General features: G+C 55.6%; 2 protein-coding genes across 7 annotated transcripts in view; one reads left to right on the top strand and one right to left on the bottom strand.

Moving 5' to 3' along the window:
- Window positions 1-2,131: 2,131 nt before the first annotated feature.
- OTX1 (orthodenticle homeobox 1) lies at window positions 2,132-6,693 on the top strand. Its single transcript, XM_069008447.1, has 4 exons — window positions 2,132-2,193; window positions 3,359-3,822; window positions 4,351-4,502; window positions 5,189-6,693. Exons 2-4 carry the CDS (start codon window positions 3,726-3,728, stop codon window positions 5,945-5,947), a joined length of 1,008 nt encoding a protein of 335 aa, XP_068864548.1. The 5' UTR covers window positions 2,132-2,193; window positions 3,359-3,725; the 3' UTR covers window positions 5,948-6,693.
- Window positions 6,694-10,314: 3,621 nt separating this feature from the next.
- WDPCP (WD repeat containing planar cell polarity effector) overlaps window positions 10,315-19,841 on the bottom strand; it is a 155,815-nt gene continuing 146,288 nt past the window's right edge. For 2 of the 6 annotated variants that reach the window (XM_069009102.1, XM_069009105.1), the window contains one exon: window positions 10,315-12,022. In XM_069009102.1, coding sequence (XP_068865203.1) covers window positions 11,968-12,022 — 55 coding nt within the window. In that variant the 3' untranslated portion in view covers window positions 10,315-11,967. Of the gene's footprint in view, window positions 12,023-18,039; window positions 18,069-19,666; window positions 19,762-19,841 lie in introns of all 6 variants that reach the window. The other 4 variants (XM_069009099.1, XR_011149651.1, XM_069009100.1 and 1 more) reach the window with 4 other exon arrangements.

The raw sequence follows: 19,841 nt of genomic DNA, 5'->3' as shown, positions 1-19,841 counted from the left end.
CCCGTGGAGGAGAGAAGCGCCCGGTTTTGTGCGAGCGGCCGCCGGTGCCGCGGGATGTACCGGCCTGGGAAACTGGGGGCTGCTCCGGGGCCCGTAGGTGGGTTTGGCCCCATGCGAAGTTTGGGAAGATGCGCGCAGCACCCCCGCACCGGGGCGGCTGGGGCAGCGGGCTCCGCCGTGCTCTTCTGCCCTCCCGTAAAAATACAGCGGCTGGGGACGGGAGGAAACGCGCTCCGAGGGCTCCGCGGCTGCGGAGCGCGGCGGAGGCTCGGGAGGGGAGAGGCGGCAAAGCCCGCGGCGCTGCCTGCCCAGCCGGGCACCGGGAGCTGCTGAGCCCCGAAGCGTGGGTCTGTCCCTGGGGCGAGCGGGGCCGCGGGCGGGCATCCTCCTCTCCTAGGGGGGCCGATGTTTGCCTAGCTTTTAAAGCGAAAAAAGTAACTCAGTCGATAGACCGAGGGAAAAATAAGTGTGTGTGTCCCCTGTCTTTCGCCCCCAGCCCGGCAAACCGGCCGCAGGAGGCCCCCGCCCCGCAGCCGGACCGAACTGCCCCTGCCCTTCGCCGGGGCCGGGGTCGCGCAGCCCAGCCCCCTGCCCACCCGCAGGTCCCGCCCTGCCGCCGACCTTACCTGGGCGCAGCGGGGAGGGCGCCGGCTCCGTCCGGCGGAGGGAACGGGGGATCGGAGTCGCCGATCGGGACCGTCACCTCGGGGGGGGTGGCGAGCCCCGCGCTCGCCCTGCCCGCAGCCCCCGGCCGAGCCTGCGGGGAGGCGTCTGCAATTGGGGATTGGGCAACCGCGGGAGTTGCGGGAGGCTTGGGGGGGCATAGATACCCCCTGGTGTGTGCGCGGGGGAAAAGCCTCGGGGGGGCCTGCTGCCCGCCAGGACCGGGGCTGCCCCGGCGGGGCGAAGTGATGGGAAGGCGGCGGGGGGCAGCCCAGCCCGAGCCAGGAACTGCCCCGGCAGGGCCGGGGCAAAACGGGGAAGAGGGGCTGGAAGGGGGGAGAACTGCCCCCACAAACTCTTCCTCCTCCCTCCTTCTCCCTTTGCTTTTTTGTGAATGGGCCGCGGCGCCTTTGTTACGGGGAGAAGTGCCCGTGTCGCTGACTTTTGCGGGAGAGCAGAGGGGCTTGCTAACCTCCTTCGCTCTGCTCATCGGCTCATCGGCTCCCTCCTGCCCGGCTTAGACGGTTCCCTCCTCGCACAGGAAAAAATATTTGAAAAGAAGGGGGGGAAAAAAACTCCAACAATAACAAAATAAAATGGGGGGGAAAGTCTTCCCCCCGGGAGACCGCGCTCCGATCGGGGCCGGCGGGCAGCGCCTTTGAACATTAGCTCGCTTTCAGCTCCACTGCAATTAGAGGGAGTTGATTTGGGGAGACCAACAAAAGCTGCGCACCGGAGCCTCTTTAGAGGTCCGGGGCCGCTCCGCCGCCTGCGCGGCCGCTGCGCCCCGACCCCGCCGCCTCGAGCAAGGAGTGGGGCCCCGCGGAGCGGTGCGGAGGGCCCCGTGTCTTCTCGCCCCTCTCCCCGCCGCTCCCGTGCGGCCCCCGCCCGCTCGCCCCCCGCGGAGCCCCCAAATTCGGGACACGCGGGGAAAGGTGCGGTCACAGTAGTTTTATTGGGATTTTAAAGCACAAAGTTTGGGAGAGCCTGCGGGCATCGGGATGGGGGGGCCGCGACACCGCCTCCCCTCCCCAGGAGCGCCCTCCGTGCCGGCGAAGGCGGCGGCCGAAACTTTTTCTGCGATCTCCTCGGGCGGCAGGGACGCGGAGGGCGGCACGGAGCGGCGTAGGGGGCTTCCCCGAGGGAGGGGGCAGAGCTGCGCGGGCGCGGAGCGGCCCCCCTCTGTTCCGCACTTCTCCAACAATTCCCACCACCCGCCCTCTCCGCGGAGGTTACGCGGGGCCCTGCCCGCCCGCCCCCTGCACCCCTCGCTCCGCCGGCCGGCTCTCCGCGGCGCCGGGGTCGGTGCGCGGGGGAGCGCGGAGCGGCGCGGGGCGGTGCGGACGAGCCGTCGCCCCGCGCTGCCATTGCCCGGGCGGCTGTCAGTCAGGCGGGGAGCGGCCGGGGATTGGCGCCGGGCTGGTTACGCAGTTGCTTTGCGCGCACATACAAGGGTAGGGCCGGGGGTAGGTGATCAATCCTCATCAGGGCCGCGGCTCCATCGCCCCGACAGCGCGGGCCGCCGGCAAGGTAACGCGGGGCACCCCGACAAGTCGGGGGTGCGCGGCTCGGCTTCGGGCAGCGCCCCCCCGGCCCCCCTCCCCAGCCCGCCTCTCACCTGCCTGCCCCCCTCCCTCCTCCCCCCGCCGCGCCCCCTCCGCGCCCCCCGCCCGCTCCGCCCCGCGCTGCCCCGCGCAGCCCCCGCCGCGGCCGTCGGGCGGGCGCTCAGTCGCTCCGCAGGTGGCCGCGCAGGTGAGGCGGGCGGGGGCGGTGAGCACCGCGCTCACCGACGGGGCGGGCGGCGGCGCCGGGACGGAGCGTAGCGGGCCCGCGGCGCTGTGGGCAGGGGTGGTGAGCACGGCCGGGCCGGGGCTGCCTCGGGATTTTCCTATTTTCTCGCTTCTCTTTTTCACTTTTATTTCCCCCGTCTTCCCCACTCTCTCCTCCCGGGACGGGCCCGCTCCGCCGCGTCCCCGACAAAGTTATGCAACGCCGGGTCCCGGCGCCGCCACCCGACCTGCGCCCGGCCCCGGCCTACCGGGGGGCACCGCGAACCCCCGCCCGGCATCCACCTCCCCGCGGGCCGGGTGCCCCCGTTCACCCGGCTGGGGGGAGCTGTCTCAGCCTCGGCAGCGGGGGCTGCCCCCGGGGCTCGACGGGACCGCCCGGGGTCTTTCCGCTGCTTCCTCCCCTCCGCGTTTGTCTGCGGCGTTTTGCCACCGAGCCCGGGCGCTGCCGGGTCTCTCGTGTGCGTGTCCCCCCCCCCCCCGCCGGCCCTGCCGAGCCCCCCGGGCGGGCCCCGCCGCCGTCCCGTCCCGGCTGCCGGCCCTGTCGCCCGCTCGGCTGCCGGAGCGCTCTTTTCCTTTTCCCCTTTTTAACTCTTATCCATTTCTAATTAAAACGTCCCCGTCTGCTCGCTTTTAAATTAATTATACTTCCCTCCTCTGATACCTCCTTTTGATTCCTAATCCAATTATCTTTTTAAATAATTGCTTTATCTCTCCCGATCGCCGGGCACTGTTGCCTCTCGGAAATGCGCGCGACTCGCCTTCGTTTAAAATAAAATAATAATAAAATTAACAAGCGGAAGCCGCCCGCGCGGAGCCCCCGCGCCGGGTGGGCGCAACCCCGCGGGAGCCCCCGGCAGGACTCGGGCGGCCGAAGCCTCACCCGCTTCTCTCCGCTCTCTCCCCAGGCGCTCCGGCCTCGCCTCTGCGCGGGGAAGAAATCCGCCTGTTTCTCGATCCTCGTCGCTATTTTAATTTTTTTTTTTTTTGCTTCGTTTTTATTTTTCTCTCACTTCACCTGCGATCTCTCGAGGACCTCGCGGCGGTGACGGCGGGACGGAACGGAAAAAACTCCTTTCATACCGACTTAGTGCTCCGTTTTTTAATTGTCGTTGGCTTTAAATTTTTTTTTGCCTCTTGTTTGGGGTGTTTTCGGGGGCTCTTTTTGTCAGGTTTTTTTCCCTTTTCATATCCCCCTTCCCCGCCCCATAGATTTGGTTTGATTTTGATTTTTTTTTTCTGCGGGACTTTGGAGGAAACTGCCCGGCTTCTAGCATGATGTCTTACCTCAAACAGCCCCCTTACGGCATGAATGGGCTGGGGCTGACGGGCCCCACCATGGACCTGCTGCATCCCTCTGTGGGGTATCCGGGTGAGTGCCGCGCACCGCGGCCCCCCAGTCCCGCCATCCTCCAGCAAGCGGAGGGGCAAAAGTTCCATCCCGTGCGGGTTTGGAGGAGCTGGTGGGGCCGTACGGTTTAGGGTGGGCTGTGGGCTGGCTTCCCCCGGTTTGTCTGCGCCCCTGCCTGGGGAGATTGGGGTCTAGATGAGTTTTCCCCCCTGTTCCCGGGGTTTCTTCGTTTTCACAGGGATTTTTAAGGATAAAGAAGTTTCAAAGTGAACAACAAAAAAAAGTAATTTATTTCAGCACAACGAAATCTCCCCATAGCTCCTGCTAGAGCCAGGCCTGACCCTTCCCCAGCACTGTGCCCCTCACCCTGCCCGCAGCGGGATGGGGTCCGGCAGCCGGGGTGTGGGGGACACTGCGGCTCTTTGGGGGCTGCAGCAGGGGTGCGCCTCAGGCCCCTGCCCAGGGGACACCGGGGCTCCCCCCATGCTGGGGTGTGCGGGAGGTGCGTGGGGGCCCAGCGTGACCGGTGTGGTGGTGCTCATCCCGCAGCCACCCCGCGGAAGCAGCGGCGGGAGCGCACCACCTTCACCCGCTCGCAGCTGGACGTGCTGGAGGCACTCTTTGCCAAGACCCGCTACCCCGACATCTTCATGCGGGAGGAAGTTGCCCTGAAGATCAACCTGCCTGAATCCCGAGTCCAGGTACTGGACCTCCGTGGGGGAATCCTGCACCGCTGTGGGACGAGGGGATGCAGGGCCACCCCAGCTCAGCTGGCGCCGCTCAGACTGGGTGCTCCATCCACACTCATCCCTGTTTCCTTGGGACAGGGATGTGTGTGGCCTCCCGTCCACTTCTCTGTCCCACTGGGGGGACATTCAGCCGAAGAGAGAGCATTTGTTTTTATTTTTTATCCTCTTGTATTAATTTTATTTTTGTTAATACCTTTCTGTCACCCTCCACCTGCTCCAGGGCATAGCAGCCCTAGCACTTGGGTGTTTCTCAGACGTATTCCCTCTGGTGGGCACTGCTCCCTGGATACCCAAAGGGGCGGCATATGCAGGCAGCACCCAACACAGGCTCTGTCCCCCAAAACTACCTTTTGTCACTGTGCCAGGGGTATGCACGAGCTGGGACACCACAGCCTTTGACAAACCCCAGTCATCCTTGCTTTTGGCAGGTTATGGGGTGGCTGGGTTGCCAGGCAGGGATGGGATTATATTTGGGGGTGAGAGGGGTGTGCAGCGTTAGTGGCTGGGCGTGGGTGCTGGGAGAACTGGGTGAGGGTGGTTGGGTGCTCGCAGGCTGCAGAGCCCCTTCTGGGGCTGCTTGGGCCCCTGCTCACCCGACCACGCTCCTTCCTCCCCTGCACCCCGTTTTCTCCCTGCAGGTCTGGTTCAAGAACCGCCGCGCCAAGTGCCGGCAGCAGCAGCAGAGCGGCGGCGGGGCCAAGAGCCGTCCGGCCAAGAAGAAATCATCGCCCGCTCGGGAGAGCTCGGGTTCGGAGAGCAGCGGGCAGTTCACGCCGCCGGCAGCGGCCTCCAGCTCCGCCTCGTCTTCCTCCTCCAGCTCGGCCTCCTCAGCCCCGGTGGGCGCCCCGGCTTCTCTCAGCACCCCGGCGTCATCCATCTGGAGCCCGGCTTCCATCTCTCCCGGCGCGGCGCCGGCGGGGGTGACGGTGCCCGAGCCGCTGCCGCCGGCCGCCGCCTCCTGCATGCAGCGGGCCGGCCCCGCCGCCTCGGCCGCCTCCGCCTCCTACCCCGTGTCCTACAGCCAGGGCGGGGGGTACGGCCAGGGCTACCCTGCGCCGCCCTCTTCGTCCTATTTCGGGGGCGTGGATTGCAGCTCCTACCTGGCGCCCATGCACTCCCACCACCATCCCCACCAGCTCAGCCCCATGGGGCCCTCCTCGGTGCCGGGCCACCACCACCACCACCCGCTGAGCCAGAGCTCGGGCCACCACCACCATCACCACCACCACCACCACCACCAAGGTTACGGCGGCACAGGGCTGCCCTTCAACTCCTCCGACTGCCTGGACTACAAGGAGCCCGCCGCTGCTGCTGCTGCCTCCTGGAAGCTCAACTTCAACTCCCCCGATTGCCTTGACTACAAGGACCAGGCGTCCTGGCGCTTCCAGGTCTTGTGAGGGGCCGATCACCATCCCCACAAGCTGCCTCTGACCCCACACCCGGGGACTCCCCACCGCCTCCTGGGCAGGACTCTGGTTCTTCCTCCTCCTCCTCCTCCTCCTCCTCCCTCTTCGTTAGCAGTGGCGATGCCCTGGGGAGGTCCTGCCACCCCCATCTCTACTGACTGATATTTATTTGCTTCCTGCACCACTCCACCAGGTTTATTATAATTATTATTTTTTTAAACGCAACAGAAGAGGAGTTTAAAAAAAAATTAAAAAGCCTAGCGTGTCCCCTGCTGCCCCCTGGGCAGAGGTGCAGGCTGGCTCCTGCCCTGCCAGTGCCCCCCAGCTTTGTGCGGGGACCCTCAGCCCCTGCGGGTGCGGAAGCCCCGGCTTGCCAGTCCTGTACAGCCTCTTGCCGCGGGGAGCGGCGGGAATGATGTAAATACTCGGTCCGTTCCAGTGACCACGATTATTTTTAGTTGATGCTGTTGGGTTGGCATTTATCTAGAGTCTAACATGGAACAGAACGTTAAAAAAAAAAAAAAAAATCTTTTTTTAATTTCGATTTTCTTCCCTAAGAAATGAATCTTTCCCGGTCTCACGTCCTCCGTCCATCCTCGAGGGCTCTGCACAGGCTTGGCTGTGCCATCCTGGGGCTGAGGGTGACGGGGAAGGCAGCAGCCATGGGAGGTGCCCAGAAGGGAGGCAAAGGGGGAGGGAAAGGCTGCCCAGCTGATCCGCAACCTGCAGACCAAAAAACCCAAAACTTTTGGAAAAAAAATAATAAAAGGAAAGAAAAAAAAAGAAAGCTGCAAAAAAAGTTTTGGTTTATTTTTTGGGGGGAGGGTTGCAGGGATAAGCAGCTCTGGTTTGGGGCTGGGGAGGGGGGGGCGCACGGCTTTTCGGAGTGTGTTTTTTGGTTTGGTTTTCGTTTTGGTTGTTTCGAGCCCCTTGTGTCGGTCGGTGCGTTGTGGCGGGTCGGGGCTGCAGCCCCGCGTTCCTGCTTCCCCCGCCTGGGCTGGCGCTTCCCGGCAGCTTTGCCCCGCCGCGGGGACAGGGACAGTGTACGTGTGACTTTTGATGCCGTAACCCCTTCAACTGTAAGGCAACCCCCCTCCTTTCTTCCCGCCCACCCCAATAAAATCTAAGCTAATAAACGTAGTGGTGTTCTGTCCTCCTTCCTCCCTCCCGCCTCCTCTTCCTCATAAAACCGCCCTGGGGGGGAATGAGGAGCTGGGAAATAGTTCTTGGCGGGTCCCAGCAGGATGGGGATGTGTGTGATGAGTTTGCGAGTGCTCTGGAGGGGGGACCCACCGCCGCTTCTGCAGGTACGGGCTGGGGACCCGCTCTTACATTAATTGACGCTTAATTGGTTACTGATTTTTGGTGCCCCGTGGTGCCGATGGGACTCACGGGACGGGCAAACGCTGCCCGAAACAGCAATTTACCCCCAGGATCGGTGGGGCAGCCCCCAAACTGGGGACCCACGGGCGAGCCTGAGTGCCGGTGGCGGGGTGTGAGGGACACTCGGACATCCAGCCGGACCTCTGTCCCACTGTGCAGGCTCGGCACCTGCGCTTCCAGCCCTGGCTCCCGGCCGTACCACCCTCAGCCGATGCCGGCTGCGGTCCAGCCAGAGAAGACAGAGATGAGTTTTTCTCGTGACAATCTCACCCTCTTTTTTTTTCCTCCCCCCAGACCTTCCCTTCAGTTGTTGGAAGCTGCCTGTCGGAGCTGGGGCTGTTCCTACTTGCACAGGACCGGGGATGCGTGGACCCGCGGGGCCACTGCTCCCCTGCTTGGGCCATTGACGCACTGCTCGGGGAGCATCCCCAAATTCCCATCCTCCTCCCTGCAGTAGTGCCCACTGTATCTCCTGGGCTGTGCCGTGTATCCCCACCCCTGGTGTCCCCAGGCGGCCCCGGGCAGTGGGGACCGCGGCGGGGTGAGAGGTTTCAATTCTCCACGCTTTGGGGAGGGTTTCACATCTCCCCTCCCGCACCACCTGCCCCCGCTTCCCCGCTCCAGCATCCTGGCGGAGAGCGAACGGGGCTGGCACTGTGATGATGCGGCTGCGGTGGGAAAACAGTGGGATCAGCCCCAGGAGCCACCCGCATCCTTCCAGGGTCGTGGCCATGGCAGAGCCCCGAGGCAGGGGGAGGCCTCCCGCACTCCCCGGTGCAACAGGGAGCTATGGGAGGGGGCGAGTGACTGAGTCAATGTTAGGGGATTTTTCTTTAAGTGGTTCTTTTCCTTGTTGTCTCCTTCTGTGCATATATATAGATAGAAGGTATATCAGTATTTTTTAAAAATGCATCTATATTTATAAAATAATTGTTCTCTTCTGCAATCACCAAAGTGTGGCTGTACAGGCAGTTTGAGTGAGGGCCATGTGTGCTGGGTCCAGGTGCACCGGTCTATGCATCCCCAAGCCCTTCCTTTAAAAGGGAAAAGTTATCACAGCCCTCCTGGGGCAGGAAAAAAAAAATCTGTGCTGGCCACAAAATGAACCAGAGTTGCCTTCCCAGATTTAGTGAGCAAAGGAGAGATAAGATCCAGCAGGTGTATGACACACAATCCCCCAGACACACACCTTTTGTCTTATTTAAACAAAAATGATGCACACTTCCACTATAACTCAGTACATCAGCGATGCTGAGAGACACAGCCAAGAGGGGTGGTTGGTTTTGGTGATGTGGTTCTAAATCTCTTCATCCAGTTCCCCACAGTGGGGCTGGGCCGGGGCTCTGCTTTGGGGTTTAGGACTCCAAGGGATGCTCGTGTCCCCCCAGTTTCCCCCCCGATTTAGGCACCAGCAACACCAGGTGCCACTGATCAGTGGTTTATCCAGCAACTCCCACACTGCAATTTGGGCATTTTCCTTTCCCACTCACACAGACCTGGAGCACGGTGTTGAAGTTGGCTGCTCAATGCACGTGGCTTTGGAGGCACAGAGGACACCTGGTCCAGATCACAGCAAATCATGGCTGTGCCCTCAGTGCTTGGCTCCATTTGTTTCAATTTTTTTTCAGTCAGTGCCAGCAGGGTGGGCAAGACTTGACTTCTGCCTGTTGGTGGGCGACCATGGGCTTGTAAGGGTCATGCCTGGGTTTAGGGGGGCCCCAGCACCCTCCCTCTTTCGCAAACTTCTTCCACTGTGGGTTTCCTCAAGGCTGGAGCAGGCACTGCCATCCCGAGCATGAGTCATGGCAGGTAAGGTGGCACGGTGCCTGGTGCCCGGCTCCAGGGGCAGGCGCCAGCAGGATTGCCAAGCTTTTTAGGGCAACCCGGTTCTGAGAGAGCTGCCTACTTGGCTCGTGCCTTACCTCTCCAGCAAGAAGGCTGCTGGGCGCACGGCTATCATTATTATTTATTTTAAAATTAAAATCGCACTTGCTGCTGCAGCTCGGAGCTGCGGCCGAGGGCTGGGTCACCCGGCTCCAGCCCCGCGCAGCTCCTGCCTCTTGCCCGAGGGCCGGCAGCTGCCTCTGCACGGCAGCGCTGCTCCAAAGGCACCCGGGGGCTTTTCTGCCAGGAACTGAAGGGCCAGGATTTGGGGTGAGCGGGAGGAGGGACAGAGGGGAGAACATTCCCCGGCTTGGGCTGCCCTTAGCTTTTACACTGGTGCTTCCTGGACCTGGAATAATCAATGACCTCTTTGCTGCCATCTGAGCATTTGCTCTGTGTCCCTGCTTTGCTGTTGAACCCTGCGTGTAGCAGAGAGCTGGGACAGCTGATGATGGGAACACCCTCAGCGGGCCATGCAGAGGTGGGCAGAGGCTGGACAGGATTGCTGCTGTCTGGAGCGACCAACTCCTCTTTGGGTGCAATCCGTGCTTTGGGAACTCAAACCAAATGGTTTAAATGAAAACCATTTAAGAGCATGTCTTAAATTATTAAAGATTTGTAACTAAAAATTCTGTTATAAGTTTCAGGAGTCATTCATGCCCACTAACACGACTTATTACAGTTATTTTGCAGGCAGCCTTCCTGGCAGGGTGCAGAGAAAACAGGTGATTACAGCTGAATAAGGAACCACTGGTTTGTGGTTTTCCCTGTGCTGACCTCCGTGCTAGCCAGCTGCTGCTAATTCATACATTTTGAGCAGCAATTAATGCACATAAAATCCCATGTTGGTTCCAAACCTGTTTTGATTTTGTCAGTAAAAAGTCTGCAGGTGAATCTCCCAGCTGAGGAAGCTGCTGTGCTGGAGAGCTCTCCTTTTATGTTGCACTGTTGAGCACAAAATGCTTTGGGGAAGGAGAAGGGTGAAAATGGTCACAGGGCTGAAGCCTAAAGGGAAACATCTGCCTATTTCCAGTTAAATCCCTATTCAACACTTTTTTTTTCCTGGACAGACAGGACTTTTCCAAGAAAACCATGTGAGGATATTTTTTAATGAAAAACTGCAATTTTAGGAAACAGCATTCTGGACCTTATGTACATTTCTAGTATCACTTCCTGTATATTTTTTAAGCTGAAATCCTCTTAGCATGCAAAGTAAATAGATTATGATATACTGAAGGATTAAGAATCACTGTCTGGTGTCAGATTAATCCCTCATATAGACCATCACTTGTACTGACAGAAATATGGCTGCAATTCAGCAAAATAGCTGTATGGCAAGGCAGTGTGTCGCAGCCTCTTAGGCAGAACAAGCCCCCCGTCACCGCGGTCCAGCGCCGTGCCGTGTGTTTTCCAGAAATGCAATTTCAATCCGTGGGACATTAAAGGCACGCTCCTCTACAAGCTGGGCCGTCACCGTCTCGGCTCTGCGTGGGGAGGCGAGGCAGCAGCTGCTCTGTTTCAAAGCTCTCTTTATTTATTTTTCCCTGTTGAGTGTACAAAACCCTACGGGCTGCAACCCCTTCGCTCCCTTCAAACCACAAACCAAAGCGTCTCCTTCGCATGGAAAGGTGCGGATTGGGATGAAATGCCGAAACGGTGCAACCAAAATCACCCATCAGGCAGCAGGATTTTGACTCATAGGGGAAAATGGATTGTAAATATTTTATTTGGGTAAAAGCAGATTTTTTGTTAATAAAATACTTCTAATGGCTTGTGGATTTTGTTTCGTTTTGTTTCGTTTTGTTTTTTTTTTACATTGTGCTTTCATTTTCAGTCCATCATACAGATTTGTTCACCACATAAAACCAACTTCAACAAGCTCACTGGCTTTGGGTTTCAACCACTCAGTGCTCCCCAAAAAATTCAAGCTTGACCAACACTTGTACCTATGACAGAGTACAGAATATCCATGTCTGTACACTCTGTGCTCCATCAGGTGGAGGGAGAAAGGACCCGCAATGATGCTCGCCCCTCTTCACTGCCAGAAAAAAAAGAGAGAGGGCTGGCACAGGTTACGTTCCCTTCTCAGTGCATTTTCTCTCTGTGGTTAGAGGAGGCAGATTAAAATCTGGACTCCAGTGGAATGATGCTTAAGAGGCTCCGCATCTTTTTTCAAGGCAAAATAATGGTTATTCAACTAAGATGATATATCTAGATATGAAAATTGAGAGCATTCTTTGAAAAATGCTGCCGACTGTGAAAGGCTGCTCTTTCACAGAGGTATCCTGAGTGAAGATCTTATCTGCTGGTATCTCAAAAGACGGTTTTCAGAGCCTTAAGCGGAAATTCAAATCTGCTTCCAAGTGAAGATTGTAAAAACATATAATGCATAGAGAATTACAGACTTTCTCCTGAAAAGCTTATGGATTCATCCAAGAAACCCCACCAAATTTTTCACCATTGAGTTTGTACAGTAAATGGGGATCTGCAATTACTTGCTTTTTTGACATCTTTGATGAAAACGTCACCAAATTGCCCTCCACAAGCAAACACAGGGCACTTTGTGCATGGACATGTCCATGTGAATTCAGAAATAATTTGGAGGTCTAAGGGCAGGATATTTTCTAAGCTTGGTGTTTTGTCATCTGCCAGTGGTCAGATCCAGGGCCGGTTGCAAATTTGCCAAAGGACTTCCCGTGAACTTCACCACCTCGGTGAGGTTTCCTCTTCTTTACTTTGGCAGCTCAGTCACACCAGCCCAAAGTGCACAATCTGGAGAGACCCGCTGTCTCCAGTCTCCTGCAGGGGAAAGACAAGCAGGATCAGGCAGGCTGCAGGGAGAGGCACTGGGGGATGGAAACACAGGTATCAAAATACCACCCCAACCCAGGGAGAAGAGACAATTGCAGACACTGTCCCAGTTTGGCCTGGGAATGAAGGATGTAGCCCCAAAATGGTGAAGACTGGCTTGTCATTCAAGGTAAGGCACTTCTCATCTGTTTTTAAACAGATGCCCTGCCCCTGCTGTTCCTGGGAAAACCAGGGGCTGCAGCTCCAGGGACCGTGCATGGTGTCCCCAGGGATGTGAGGAGCTGGCACCTGAGTCTCCACCTGCCTTTGAGACCCCTCACCTGGTGCTTGGAAGCTTACTGGCAAAAGCGAAACTTTAGGTTTTTGTTACCTTTTAATTAAAACATACTGTGAACAGCACAGGGCTGGGTTAATGCCAGCGTGTGGCCAGCCACGTTTTAAAGTGGGGATGGCATTTTGCATTCCTGACACAATGCAAATGCGTGATTTCAGCACAAATCCCTGTCCTGCACTCGGTGCCTGTGAAGGGTGGAAGCCCCAGCCCTGTGGGCCAGAGGACACGGCGATGGGGAGAATGTGTGCCACCAGCAGAGGTTATTTCATAACCCGGGCTAGCGTGCCTGCGAAATGCATGAAATGCTTTGCCTTGGAAAGCGACGTAGTCTAGTGAGTCATTGCTTTCTTTTGAATTACAGATGAGTAGCCAGCCCTTCATGATGCAAAGAAAAAAACTAGGTGTGGAGCTGGAAACAAAGGGAAACGTGTGTTTGTCCTGTCTCAGAGGGCAAAACATGCTGTCTGGCGTGGGAAGAGGGGGTGGGCTTGGCTCCAGGAGGTGGCTGTCAGGGCTGTGTCAGGCTGTGGGAGCACTGGTGAGGGTGGACAGGACTCATGTGAGTGACTCCCTGGCTCCTTGACTTGAGGAAAGATGAAAAAAAAATCTCCTAACTCTTGAAGCTTCAAAAGGAACCTTTGCCAGAGCAGCAGCTCCATCTCATGGCATGTGCACTTCACCACAGAGATAGAGATCTCCCTCCAAAACAGCATTCCCTCCACAACCTCCCTACCTAGGCATGGAGGGAGTAGTAAAAGTACAACTGCTCCAAACAAGCTCTGTAGGGACATTGAGTTTCCAGCCCATGGCTTGGCTCTTCCCTTGCAGGGAGATGGTGAGAGGTGGCCCTGCCAAAATACAACCCCCTGAAAATCCTCAGAGGTGTTTTGAAGATGATATGAAAGTGTCCCTGATGTCCCACCTGAACCAGTGCTTGTATCCAGACCCCACCAGGTTATTCCAGTGTGGAAACTTGAAGCACAGCTTCACCACTGAGACTTGTGCTTAGTAAGGCACCTCTCTCTTCAAGGAGGTTATGAACTGCCTTACTTGGAAGCAGCCTTCATGGTGGGGCTGTGTGTATGTGCCTTGGGTTTTGGGTGGCTTTAAGCTTTCTGAGGGCTCTCCTTGCTCTCTAAACAACACTTGTTGGAGGTTTCAAAAAATATGCTTTTTTTTCAGTAAAGCCCTGAGGAGAATCAGTGGCTGAAGCTAAGGAATGGGTGGCTCTTTTGCTCCTTGGGCTGTGTCAGGGCCTTATGTGGAGGGGTTTCTGCTGGTGGTTGCTCTGGGGATCAGGAGAGTAGGTGGGCAGGCGAATGCAGACTGGAAAAAGACCCCACACCGTGTTTGACCATTTAAAAATTCAAGGCTCTTTGGGTAGGTCCCTGTCTACTTCTGTCAAGGTGCAGAGTCTGGAGTGCATGAGGTGGGTATCTGACCTGGGTTTGTGACTTGTGCCTCTGTCTGGGGAGAGGTGAACAAGAAGCCAGCCCTGCAGACCTACCTACTCACTTTTTTAAAAAATGCTTTTCAAAAAATCCTATTTGCAAACCTCTCTGGTCACACTAAAGCAGACCTGGTGGTGTCGTGTGGGAAGCCTGTGATGTGGCATGAAGCTTGTAGAGGTATTTAATGTTAATCAAAGGCTGAAGAGTGGTAATGACTGGAACCCTCCTCTGATACCTGCATCTTTTCTGATGTATCACCCTGGCAATAAAAGATGCCGTAATAATTTGATGAGAGTTGATTTTCATGGTGCAGGAAGAGGGCTGTCCAGGAACAGGGGCAGCCAGCACTGCAGCACTGCTCTCTATGGTAATGAGCTGCTAGTCCTCCAGAGAAGGAAAACATGAATATCCTGACAGGAGAGCATCTACTTGTGCCCTGGAGAGTTCAGATCGTGGGGCTTTTCATGGTAATGATGTGGTGCCGCTCCGGCAGGCGAAGGGAGGAGCGGTATGGGAAGGCACACCCTGTAATTGAAAAGCCACTAAGTCATCTCGGACCTGCAGGGATAGCAGGATGCAGGCAGTGGTTTGCTCTGTCTCCACAGGTCTGAGGTAGAACAGAGGATCCTTCTACTCTCCTGGAGTGGGAAATACAGAGAAATCTCTTCCCCGCGCTGCTGTATTGCTCCCAGGAGGCTATGCTTTTTCTCCTGGGATTATTCTCAAGGGCATGGTGAAGGTGGGAAAGGACAAGAGTGGGAGAGAAGAGAATAAATGAAGGAGCCCCGGGAAATTATTTTAAACACCTGTCTTATTCAGATGAAGACTGCCTGATTCCAGGCTGCAGGAATGACTATGTGGAAGGACATGCCTGTTGCTAGGATCCGTAGGTATGACTCCTTTTCACTGGGAATGCCTTGTTTCCCTTGAATAGCATAATACAAAACCATTCTGGCTGATAGGTATTCAGCTGAGTGATAATACATTAAAACTGTCATCTGGCAGCCATAAGGAGCCATTGGGTCCAGCATCTTAAGTTGCCCTGTAGAAGATCAGTCTCTAGTCCAGGAACAAGAGAGAAGCTGAGATTAAAGTCTTCCAAAGGGTCCTGTTTGTACCAAGGTAGGCAACCAGGGTGTTTGGAGCCTTGGTTTCACTGATCCAAGTCCGGGGGCTGCTAAATGGAGACTCTGAACTAACCTACACAGTTGCTCAAGATTATCAAATTCCAGAATAATGCAGACCAGGAGGGACCTCTGGGGCCACCCTGCTCAGAGCAGCAAGGCTGGGCCAGGTCTCAGGCAGCACGGTCCTCCAGGCCACCCTAATCTCCCCTCCAACCTTTCCTGGAAGACGGGACAGAACATGAACACCAAATCCTGGCCACTCCAAGTATTGTGGATGGAATGCTCACTTCTCATTCGCTTCAACCCTGTTGCCTGAGGAGCCATACCCACACAAGCCATGCATAGGGCAAGGAAAACTGCAGCTTATCCTCATTCCTCCACCATCTGTCTTCATCCCCACCTTCGTGCTCAGTGGTGGGATCCTCTGGCCAGACCAAAACCAGTCTGGCAAAGCCGCATAGTCTGCATTTGTCCTACTGCCAGCTGAGAACACTTCAGCAGCCCTTGCCCACCATCACCCTCACACCAAGGGGCTGCAGGCAGGACACAGGTGACCTGTGCTAGTGCTGGAGGGACACAGGTGACCCCCATGGTAGTCACAGTCTTGCCTTTGAGCCACTTCTAATGCTTTCCTCCAGAAAATAAATCTTGTTCAACAGCTTGAGTACTGCTTGGCTGTGTGACAGCCAGTTGCTCTGGCAGGTCACTGGGAACAGTTTGTTGCATGATCTCTGTAGTTTCAGGGAGGAGAAGCTTCCTCATAGCTGAGAGCAGCAGCGAGTGAGGAGTTCACATGCTGTGATGCACCTACAGAAGACAGGCCCATGTCAGATCCATCCCTGCCGAGGCCTCTGTGGCCATTTGCACTTGGAATAGGTCACCTCTGGCTCCAGCCTTTCCCCAACAAACTGGCAAAGGAGGGCAAAGCAAATCCTCCTGCTCACCTGCAGAGATCTTCCTGCAGAATTGCCTGTGTAAGAAGGGCCAGGTTTTGGGTGTGCTCCCCTTGGGTGGCACCAAGCCCAGTATTGTGCGAGCTCCCGCTGAAGCAACATGTGGGAAGTGGTGTCAGGGGGATGCCAACCCGGGGAAGCGGGGGGTGAAAGTGGGACCTTGGGGATGGGCTGTCCATCATGCAGCAGGCTGCTCGTGGTGTCCAGGGGAAGAGCTGCTGATGGTGGGTTTGGGTTGGATTTGGGATGGGTTGAACTAAAGCCACAGGTCGGTCCAGCTAGAAGGATCTGGTATGATTTGCTGGGTGCTGGTTCCTGTGATGGCACCCAACTGCTGCAAGACTTCCAAATTTCCAGATGCCATTCAAATTCAGGACAAAATGTTGATGGAAACGTTTTCACAGAAGCATAAAGTTAGTGTTACATGGATGGCTTTTCTTGGTGTGCACTACAGGCTCCCCCTACCCTGCCAGCCATCTTCCTCTGCAGCTCACAGCTGTTGCCTCCCTTCCCTGGGTCCAGAGCAGCTCAGATAGAGGTGCCCCATTTTACTGTGCATAAGCAGCTCTGCAATGTGTGCTGAAATCAAAACACCTCCTCCCAGGTTACACAGGTCATACTTTGACCCACCAGCTTTTAGCAACAGTGACCACTCAGCTGCAGTAACTTTTTGGAACCAAAGAATGCTTTAACCACTCCCTTGGGTAAGTCCTTAACGATGTAATGGCAAACTTTCTTCTGTGCATCACTCTTGTTATATAGCCTGAATCTTTGGGCTTGTGGATTTCATTGTCATAGTCAGAGATTTCAAATTAACTTCTCAGTTTATTAATTCAACTGCTTATGTGAAGGCAAGGAGGTCTTCCACACAGCTCGGGGAAGGAACAGTTAACTGCTGGCTAACTCAGCTGCAAACCCAGGGATCCCACCAATGTCTTCAGACCATCACTGCTGCTGTGCTTTACTCTGTGTCCTGAGGCCACCAAAATCATTCAAAGGCCAATGGGGAGATCCTGGGAGACGAGGATTTCCCACCAGTGCGACCCTGACTTGGTGAACTCTGGCACCTGGTCCTCAGGCTCTGCCCATCCTCCACCCAGTGCAAATGCACAGGGGCCCGCAGGAAGCTGCAGAGGTGGGGCCACTGTGTGTTCTTCCTCAGTGCTTCAGGACTGGTAGAACAGCTCTTGGAGCACAATTTTACTTGGCACAGGCTGGTTTTGTAATGAAAGAAATAAATAAGTGCCATCCTGCTCTGCTAGGAGGTTGAAGTGTTTCCTTTTTTTTTTTTTAATGATCTGTTTGCACTGAGGCCAAAAACTGAATACTTTGGCCTCAAAAATAAAAGTTCAAACAGGAATTGTAATTGGGAGGAGGCTAAAACACAGGTGCTCTTGTGCCTTCATCCATGCTGCCACAAGATTTATTTTATCATTTGTTACATTTTATTTTTTAAAAATTTTTCCTTAAAAGTAGAACTGAGGAAGAGCGTTTGTGCTGCGTGCTGCTGACTCACCAGCTCTGGAGAGAGGCTCGCCCTATTCCTGTGCTCTATGTGCACCCCACTGACTCCCAACCTCCTGGGATCCCAAACCAGGCTGGGAGGGAGTGTCCCCATGGCAGATGTAGGATCTGGGGGACAGGGTAGTGTTTCCCTGCCCACATGGAAGTCTTCTCCTTCTCTCCCTCCCCAGTGAGTTTCCTGCAGGCTGGAAGCGTGGGAGCCCATGTGGGAGAGGGAGGAGGACACAGGCCTGGAGGCTGGCAGTGTGGGAAGGGATGGACCACCTCTATTGGCAGCACCTCGCAGTTAAATCAGTTCAGAGTTATAATGAAACCACAGGGTAGCATCTCACTCCTCTTCCCTGCAATCTCCCTCTTGGAAGTGCCAATCCAAGCGCTGGTTAGCTCATGTAAGATAAACGTGGATGGAGGACGAGACTTTTATGTGCTGTGCTCAATACAAAGCAGCAGGTGAAGCCCTACTCTAGCTGAACCGTACAGGAGCATTTCTACCAATTCCAGCAGGAGCCCTGCAGGCAGACAGCTTGCAGGGACAGGCTTGGGGAGTTTCAGGAAGCTTCAAAATAGAGTAAATAATAATAAGCAGAAATAAAATAATAAATCAGAAATTGGTTACCTGCTCTGAAGGAATGGCTCTCATATTTCCTTAAAAAAACAAACAAACAAAACACAACAAAAGCACCCACCATGTTATTTACATTCCATTTAACTCACTGAAAAACCCAAACAAACAGAAATATTACGTAACTTTCACTTTTTTGATAAAACAAAGCTATTTTATATCATGTTATTCAATGGATGAATTACAATACTTGCTTATACAAGTCTATACATGTAGGATACATATACTCCCTCAAACACCACAACAAGTTAAAGCAACCATGATTTTTGTGGATGAGGCAGTGTGGAGATGCAAGGCCAGCAGCAGATCAGGGATCCCATGTATTCCCAGCACGGTGGAGAGCTGTTGCAGGACTGGGATGGGCAGTCTGGGACAGTCGTGGCTGCAGGACACCTCTGTCCCTGCAGTGGGGTAGTGCTGGGGTGGTGGGGCTTGGCAGGGGCTGCCTGCCTGAGTGCTCTCCTCCTGTCTTGGGAAGGCTTTACAGTCTGTGTGCTGCCAGGTTGCTGCAGGAGCTGCTTCAGGATGAGGCTTCATGTTACAGCTTGAGCCGAATTAACAGCTGCCAACATCAAAAAGAAGTCCTGCTGCAGGCAGTGTCCTTCTGCCCCTCGCTTGGTGCTGTCTGTGGTGTCTTCTAATCCCCACACAGGGCAGGTCATTTCATGGGATGGACAAAAGCCCATGGGAAAGAAAACTAACAACTTTTTTTGGGTTGGGTTAATGTGCTGTCGGCTCCCTGCGTGGTCCCGGGAATGTGGGGGGAAGAAGGTGGCGAGGGGGCAGCAGGACTGTCCCATCGAGATGGTGGCAAGCTGCTAGTTCGGCTTCACTGCAAGGTGGAAGTGTATCCATAACTGGCTTGTCCTGCACAGGGCCAGGAGCTGGACTCGATGATCCTGATGGGTGCCTTCCAACTCAGCATATTCTATGATTCTATGAAACTATCTCGTTCAGCTGTGGCTGTAGGAATCACTTCACCCCCCTGTGCCTGGAGACTGGCTCCGTTCCCACCCACCTGTCAGTACAGCGATGGGACACCCGGACAGGGCAGGAGATAAAAATCCTCGTCTCACCCTTTGTGCAAACACTGACCTATCCCTGCCTGGCTGCCTTCACGGGACAGCTCTTTAACCATGACCTTCTCATGCTGGGCTGTTCCTCTGCTGAACTGCTGCACTCCCTGGGCTCTGCTGTGATGGGGACACCAGGCGCTGTCGAAGAAAGGCAGCCGCCTTTGCCTTCTCCAGAGCCCCCCAGAAGCCGCGTGCGCTGCTCCTTCCCGAGCCATGGAAGTGGGGAGGCTCTGCTGCTGCTGGCTCCTGCACAGACTAACAGAGCCATGATGGCTGAGAGTAACAAACCCTGCCTGTTTTTGTTAAATCACGGATACTGCTGCAAGATAAAGAGATTCAGGTGATTGGTTGACTTATTCTATCTTCCATGAGCCAGCGGCTGAGTCCTCCTGCCTCCCCCTGCCAGGAATACACAAACCAAGCTCATGCTGCAATGCCACTGCCTTGTTTTTCCTCACGGACCCAAATGAATTTTCAAGATGTGAATTACCAATATTTCTAGCCTCATCCCCTTGAGCATATTTGAAAGAGACTTGCTCACTTACCTTCCTGGCTGCTAGAGAAGGTTTTCCTGATCAGGGAGGTGGTGTGGCCATCCGCTCCAGGCTCAGTGCCCTCTGCCTGTCTGTGGCTGGTGGGTCTTGGAAAACAAAACAGAAATGATAGAAGGGGAGGGAGCAATGACTGCAGAGTTGGGGAAACACTGCAGACCAGAGGAAG

The sequence above is a fragment of the Aphelocoma coerulescens genome, chromosome 3, assembly GCF_041296385.1.
Source record: "Aphelocoma coerulescens isolate FSJ_1873_10779 chromosome 3, UR_Acoe_1.0, whole genome shotgun sequence".
NCBI lineage: Eukaryota > Metazoa > Chordata > Aves > Passeriformes > Corvidae > Aphelocoma > Aphelocoma coerulescens.
Note: the sequence above shows the minus strand (reverse complement) of the source record. Positions and strands in the feature narration are given on the sequence as shown.